General features: G+C 41.5%; 1 protein-coding gene across 1 annotated transcript; it reads left to right on the top strand.

The window, feature by feature from the left end:
• Positions 1-285: 285 nt before the first annotated feature.
• LOC112070981 (epigen-like) lies at positions 286-3,755 on the top strand. The gene is given in 6 exon segments (XM_024138440.2): positions 286-394; positions 1,237-1,392; positions 2,246-2,278; positions 2,281-2,362; positions 2,472-2,630; positions 3,515-3,755. Coding segments are annotated over 6 exon segments (516 nt in total). The 5' UTR covers positions 286-366; the 3' UTR covers positions 3,573-3,755.
• The last annotated feature ends 4,659 nt before the right edge of the window (positions 3,756-8,414 follow it).

Below are 8,414 nucleotides of genomic sequence, written 5' to 3' on the forward strand. Positions count from 1 at the left end.
TGGTGTTGTGTGTGTGAGACTGGTGTGTGAGTGAGAGTGTGAGTGAGAGTATCCTCTCCTGCCCCTGGGACTACAAACCTGTTTTAATACCTGGCCAAGAGGCTTCTGCTCTCTGCATGCACGGTAACCGGGGGCAATGGGACAGGAATGATGGCGGGGGAAGCAGCCGAGCGTGCCATTTGTGGAAAGGGAATATTCTTTACCCCATAATTCTGGTTCTGCCATTGGTTGTGCAAGTCGTGACAGGGATTAAGGAGTTATAAAGCCCACCAGACTCTCACTGTAATCCACACTCCTTGAGGAAGGCAGACCAGTCTGAGGACTACCACACACCACTGGACGGCCACACTCTTAGAAAACCACAAGATGTCAGGACCGAAACAGACAGTAACAGGTGAGTGTCCTGCAACCGTCTGTCTGTCTGTCTGTCTGTCTGTCTGTCTGTCTGTCTGTCTGTCTGTCTGTCTGTCTGTCTGTCTGTCTGTCTGTCTGTCTGTGTTTTCTTTACCACAGCACTAACACACCTGACGAAACCTACACAACTTCCCAACAAGCCCTTCATTAGGTCCCCCAGGTCCGTTAGTGCTGGGATAGAGCAGAAATGAGCGCCCTCTGGGATCCCTCAGAGAACTGAGACAACCCAGACACAGCTGTATATAGTGTGTGATGGATTTATCTATAGAGATATACTGTAGTAGGCTATACATCATTTAACTGTAAGGCTTTGAATCTACACAACGTAGTATGGTCACTCCCACAGGAGGCTGTTGAGGGGAGGACGGGCTCGTAATAACGGCCGGAACGGAGCGAATGGAACGGCATCAAACACCTGGCAACCATGGAAACCATGTGTTTGATGTATTTGATACCATTCCACTGATTCTGCTCCAGCCGTTACCACGAGCCGGTCCTCCCCAATTAAGGTGCCACAAAAAAAAATTCATTTTTTTTGCAACTTGACTCTCTGCCAACACTTTACAAAWGCAACCTGCCGTCTAGCCTAATCACTATCTGACAAGTGGTCTGGACAGGCGCTGGCTTTCACCTGTCCAATCACGTTAGATCAGGAAGTATTGAGGTTGTTTGAGAATTAGATTTTTTGAGAATGTCTGTTGTTAGAAGAATTCCAGAACAATGTTCTAGACGAGATACTATGTAATGACAGCAGTTCTAATGGCGTGTGGACAACCAGTCATAATTCTTCTCTTCTTTTCCCTCCATCTCTCCATTCCACAGCCTTCTCCACCGCTCTGGTTGCAATGCTGCTCATCCTCTCCACAGTGACCCGGACAGCAGAAACTTCAGACAACCTTCGACCAACACAATGGACCCTCAGCCTGGACCTTGCAGAGCCCACGMACACTATACTACCTGTAAATGGTGAGTTTAACGGCTACTTTTTAAAGAGGCTGCGTTTACACACGCATCCCAATTCTGATCCGTTTTGCCCAATTATTGGCAAAAGATCAGATCTGAATGGGTCAAAAGAACTGCCTGTAAAAACAGGTATCCTGAATAAAGTGGAAGACCTTCCTTTTGTCGATGGTTGGAAAATGGTTGCTACAGGTTTTACCGTCACAACAAAACAGAGCCTTCCAAGTTTGTTTCAGGATTCAGATACCTGTTTTCTAAAGATCACCTGCCGCCCCACTTTGCTCTCGACTGAATGTAGGGTTAAGGGTTTTTAGATTTACAGCATCAAATCAAATGTTATTGGTCACATACACGTGTTTAGCAGATGTTATTGTCCACATACACGTGTTTAACAGATTTTTATTGGTCCACATACACGTGTTTAGCCGATGTTTATTGGTCCACATACACGTGTTTAACAGATGTTATTGGTCACATACACGTGTTTAACAGATGTTTATTGGTCACATACAACGTGTTTAACAGATGTTATTGGTCACATACACGTGTTTAACAGATGTTATTGGTCACATACACGTGTTTAACAGATGTTTATGGTTCACAACACGGTTTAGACAGATGTTATTGGTCACATACACGTGTTAGCCATGTTATGGTCACGTACACGTGTTTAACAGATGTTATTGCGGTGTTACGAAATGCTTTTGTTTATCAGGAACCGTGCATACGTGTGTGTGTGTGTATGTCCGTGGTGTGCGGGCGTGCGTGCGTGCGGTGCGTGCGTGTTTGTGTGTGTGTTTTACCCGGACTGCACTATGCTTTTTGTAGTAGGGACAATAAAGCTATTTTCTGATTGACTGATTGCAGGGAGTCCATGTGGAGGAGCCTCGTGTTCTGAGGATGTCAAACCCTGTAAAGACGAAGATGCTGACTACTGCCTGAACGGACAGTGCATGTACCCCCCTGACAGCGATACCCCTGCCTGCACGTAAGAACACACACACACACGCACGCACGCACGCACGCACGCACGCACGCGCACGCGCACACGCACACACACACACACACAAAATGACCTGAACTTTGTCTGTGTGTAGGTGTGACGTGTCCTATAGCGGCCCTCGCTGTGGTCTGTTGACCCACCAGACGGCGCAATGCAAGTTTTCCACAACAGAAGAGGTGATTGGCATCTGTGTGGGCGTGGCCTTGCTTGTCTGCTGCCTCGCTGCCGTTCTCTACTGCTGCATCAAGAGAAGGTACCCACACACACACACACACACACCGACGCACTGCCTGTCAGGGGCTAGAGAAACATGGGAAGAGAGAGAGAGAAGGAGGAAATTAAAGAGAAGGAGAAAGATGAAGAGAAGGAGAAAGATGAAGAGAAAGAAAGAGGAATACATTGTGACCGTTTCAACAGGGTCGAGTTGAATTCCTTACTCTATCAGATAGAAATGTAATGAGTAGAGCTGACATAATTCCTTACTCTATCAGTTAAAAATGTATTGAGTAGAGCTGACATAATTCCTTACTCTATCAGATAGAAATGTAATGAGTAGAGCTGACATAATTCCTTACTCTATCAGATAGAAATGTAATGAGTTGAGCTGACATAATTCCTTACTCTATCAGATAGAAATGTAATGAGTAGAGCTGACATAATTCCTTACTCTATCAGATAGAAATGTAATGAGTAGAGCTGACATAATTCCTTACTCTATCAGAGGAGATAGTTGGGCAGCAGATAGCCTAGCGGTTAGCGGTTAGAGCAAGTTGGGCAGCAGATAGCCTAGCGGTTAGCAGTTAGAGCAAGTTGGGCAGCAGATAGCCTAGCGGTTAGCGGTTAGAGCAATTGGGCCAGTAACTGAAAGGTTGCGGGTTTGAATCCCTGAGCTGATAAGGTGAACATTCTGTCGATGTGCTCTTGAACAAGGCACCCTAACTGCTTCTGTAAGTCGTTCTGGATGAGAGCGTCTGCTAAATGACTCAAATTGTAATTTGAGACAGAACTGTCTTTTGGAAACAAACCCCATACTGTGGGCTGCATTTTAGTCTCTAACATAAATGACGTGCCAGGGGGAATAGAGGGATTTCTTTACTTTGTATAACTTTTTATAATTCTCTGTCTCTTTTATTCTAGGTGTGACAAAAAATATCTTCCCTATAAGACCTACGGTGGCTCGGAGAACTCAGTTTAGTTTGATCCCTCTGTTTCTTTGTCGTCACCAACATCACCATCATCATCATCATCATCATCATCACCACAATGTCTTCCCATAACAAATTAAGGCTATTTATTGAAATATCTAAAATAAGTTATTATTTTTTTTAAATGTGAGCATGTATTTAATATTTTTTGTAATAAATGTTTTTAAATCGAATGACTATTGTTTGAAGATTTTGTTGAATGTTCTATGAAGAAGTCAACGTCCTTATGGTGATTTACACTATGGTTATTAGTTCTACGCGCACTGTGATCACTTGTTACCTTATTTCACCACTAGAGGTCAGAGTTTTCTTGTTCTGAAATTCCATCCTATTGAAAAGTTTCCTAAAATAGCCGGGACACGATCAGGTCACAATGAAACGAAACAAAGTCTATGTCACAAATGGCACTTTATTCCCTATAGAAGACCTGTTGCTAACAAGCACCCTTTGTCCTGATTGTGTCCACATCCTGATTGTGTCCACAACCTGATTGTGCCCACATTTGTTGGCAGATGTAGACGATGATAATTGTGATCTGAYCGTGATCAGATCTTCTTGACCATCMCTACATTGTGTCTGGTGTAAACAGATCTGGATGGACAAACCATGTAAATCATTGACAGGTAGAACCATTGACTTGGCATCAGTAATGGTCTTAAAATAAGTCAAATCCATATTATTTTGTAAGAATATCTRTCAAATAATTTGCRTAGGGTGAATTCGGAAAGAGTGGGACATTATAAAGTGGGACAGCTTAATGCTGACGACTTTATTTCTTGGTCTGACGAGAGAAAATCAAAACTTATCGTTTACTAAACTTTTTTTTTCTGTTTTAATGTTAAGGTTATAAAACTGTCATAAATAAGGCACAGCGTAAAAATTCTGACGTAAATGTCCATACTATATGTACTGGTGAATCAAATACATAAAGTTGCCAATATTATTTGTCAATTTTTTAAAGTCTCATTATTTGTTGGTCCACTTTACCAACCATAACCTGCTAAAGTGGACCAGTTAGAARTTTTCTTCCAATGAAGGAAATATATTCCGTTTACATTGGGGACCCCCCTGTACTTAGGTTAGGCAAGGCTCCGGGTTCTTCTTCGTCTGCTTCCTCCTCTTCTTCTCTCCTGTTCTATTTTGTCTTCTTCTACTTTTTTATCAATATTGCTATTTGAGGGAATTCAGAATAAGTAGAATCTGATCTAGGTTTTGTAGTGTCTAAACATTGTATTAAAATGTGTCTCTTATCTCTCCACGGTGTCTGCGTTGTGATCAGATTAAAATCAAATCAAATTTTATTTGTCACATACACATGGTTAGCAGATGTTAATGCGAGTGTAGCGAAATGCTTGTGCTTCTAGTTCCGACAATGCAGTAATAACCAACAAGTAATCTAACCTAACAATTCCACAACTACTACCTTATACACACAAGTGTAAAGGGATAAAGAATATGTACATAAAGATATATGAATGAGTGATGGTACAGAACGGCATAGGCAAGATGCAGTAGATGGTATCGAGTACTGTATATACATATGGGATGAGTAATGTAGGGTATGTAAACATAAAGTGGCATAGTTTAAAGTGGCTAGTGATACATGTATTACATAAAGATGGCAAGATGCAGTAGATGATACAGAGTACAGTATATACATATACATATACATATGAGATGAGTAATGTAGGATATGTAAACATTATATTAAGTGGCATTGTTTAAAGTGGCTAGTGATACATTTTTACATAATTTCCATCAATTCCCATTATTAAAGTGGCTGGAGTTGAGTCAGTATGTTGGCAGCGGCCACTAAATGTTAGTGGTGTATTAGCTGGTGTGTCTTTGAAGGGGGAATTCGGGAATAAGTGGGACACTTTTTTTGCGTTTCTGTCTTCTGTAAAACCTCTTTCGACATCTAACCAACATATTATCACAACACATGATACATTTCTGAAATCGTCAAGATGTTTCCTAATCACACAACAACAACAAAAACGAATGTGATGTTTCCTAACATTGTAYTGAATTGTCATTGGGGCACAATTAGGACTATAATACGGGTAAACCAGGTGATCTAACCTGCTATTAGGGTGTCTAACCAGCTGTCCCAGTCTACCAAACGCCAACTGAAAATATGGTTTTGACTCAGTGTACACGAGTGGGTGTGTCACATTAGTTTTTGTTGTTGTTGTGTGATTAGGAAACATCTTGACGATTTCAGAAATGTATCATGTGTTGTGATAATATGTTGGTTAGATGTCGAAAGAGGTTTTTACAGAAGACAGAAATGCAAAAAAAGTGTCCCACWTATTCCTGAATTCCCCCTACAAAGATACACCAGCTAATCTGATCACAACGCAGACACCGTGGAGAGATATGAGACACATTTTAATACAATGTTTAGACACTACAAAACCTAGATCAGAGAAGCTTTGTGATTGGGTCATATTGATCAGATGACGAAACTCAAACGTTAACCAAGGTGTAAGCGAGGCTATGATTGGCCAGTGCCTAGTCTAGAGCCCTGGTCAAAAGTAGTGGTTCCATTTGGGATTYATTCAAAGTCATGAAAGATTTGGCGACAAGTTGGATGTTAAACGTACAGACATTACAATCAAAATACTTTAAGCCCTACGACTCCGTTCTCACCAAAAAGGACAACAAAGAATCTAAGCTATTGTATTTTTGATTTATTCAGTTATTTATTTTATTGATWTATTCCTGATTCCCAGACCAACCGTGGTCATCAGCATACCACAATAAGCCGGGACAGTTCTTTATGTTAACCATGAACCGTTGAATGACCGGTTTGGCGTTAATAATAGTGTTTGATCTAGTTTTTTCGTTCCCTCGTTCCCTGAAATGATGCGTAGGCCCTAGATGTTTATGACTAATAAAACCTTCTATGGACGTCTATGAATAAAAGGACGTTGCTTGCCCATTATGGCTGTCCACACCCCTGTATTAAACCAAACCTGCTTTTTTAACAGTTTCTCCCTGTCAGGAAGCATAGGCCTAAAATGTTTKTTTTTTTGCTCGTCTGGTCTTGAGTTGTAAAACCAGATAAACCTATTGGTAAAAACATAGATTTAAAACGTCTATTTGACAGGTCGGGAAATGCCTGTAATCAATCACGATAGGAGTACCTGTCTACCAGCATAGGATTTTCCTGCATGACGCACTTAAAAGCGGTCCATCCTCCCCGTCTCTATCTACCTCTCTAGATCTGTCCACTAAAGAGCGATGACTCGCACATCTTGCTCTCATTTCTCGGTGAGTTGTTGGCTTTAGTTGTTCATTTAAATTTGAAATATAATTAATTGATAGGTAGGTAATCAGCTGTGTAAATGTAGAATGTCCTTTGGAGAGGCACGAGATAGAGAGAGAGATTGATGTACGGTGCATTCGGGAAAGTATTCAGAACCCCTTCACTTTTTCCACATTTTGTTACGTTACAGCCTTATTCTAAAATGGATTAAAACATTGTTTTATCCCTCATAAATCTACGCACACTACCCCATAATGACAAAGGAAAAACTGTTTTTTAGATTGTTTTGCAAATTTATAAAAATATAAAAAACAGAAATACCTTATTTGCATAAATATTCAGACCCTTTGCTATGAGACTCGAAATTGAGCTCAGGTGCATCCTGTTTCCATTAATCATCCTTAAGATGTTTCTACAACTTGATTGGCGTCCACCTGCGGTAAATTCAATTGATTGGACATGATTTGGAAAGGCACACACCGGTCTATTATAAGGTCCCACAGATAACAGTGCATGTCAGAGCAAAAACCAAGCCATGAAGTCGAAACAAGAGAAACAAGATTCTCTGGTCTTATGAAACCAAGATTGAACTCTTTGGCCTGAATGCCAAGCGTCACGTCTGGAGGAAACCTGGCACCAKCCCTACKGTGAAGCASRGTGGTGGCAGCATCATGCTGTGGAGATGTTTTTCAGTGGCARGGACWGGGMGACTAGTCAGGATCGAGGGAAAGATTAACGGAGCAAAGTACAGAGAGATCCTTGATGAAAACCTGCTCCAGAGCGCCCAGGACCTCAGACTGGGGCAAAGGTTCACCTTCCAATAGGACAACCACCCTATACACACAGCCAAGGCACTGCAAGAGTGGCTTCTGGACAAGTCTTTGAACGTCCTTGAGTTGCCCAGCCAGAGCCTGGATTTGAACCCAATTGAACATCTCTGGAGAGACCTGAAAAGAGCTGTGCTGAGATGCTCCCCATTCAACCTGACAGAGATTGAGAGGATCTGCAGAGAAGAAATGGGAGAAACTCCCCAAATAAACAAATAACAACCCAAGGTCCTCTTGTCCGACAATGTATCCACAGACAAAACGGTACACCGAGTTCGTTTCGAGTAATCTCCTCCTCCTTCAGGCTTCTTCTTCTTCTTTGGACTTTATATGGCGGTTGGCAACCAACTTTAAGGTGCATTACCACCACCAACTGAAACCGGTCATTCAACGGTTCATGGTTAACATAAAGAACTGTCCCGGCTTATTGTGGTATGCTGATGACCACGGTTGGTCTGGAATCAGGAATATATCAATAAAATAAATAACTGAATAAATCAAAAATACAATAGCTTAGATTCTTTGTTGTCCTTTTTGGTGAGAACGGAGTCGTAGGGCTTAAAGTATTTTGATTGTAATGTCTGTACGTTTTAATCCAACTTGTCGCCAAATCTTTCATGACTTTGAATGAATCCCAAATGGAACCACTACTTTTGACCAGGGCTCTAGACTAGGCACTGGCCAATCATAGCCTCGCTTACACCTTGGTTAACGTTTGAGTTTCGTCATCTTGG

This window comes from Salvelinus sp. IW2-2015, unplaced genomic scaffold (genome assembly GCF_002910315.2).
Source record: "Salvelinus sp. IW2-2015 unplaced genomic scaffold, ASM291031v2 Un_scaffold1481, whole genome shotgun sequence".
In the NCBI taxonomy this organism is placed as follows: domain Eukaryota; kingdom Metazoa; phylum Chordata; class Actinopteri; order Salmoniformes; family Salmonidae; genus Salvelinus; species Salvelinus sp. IW2-2015.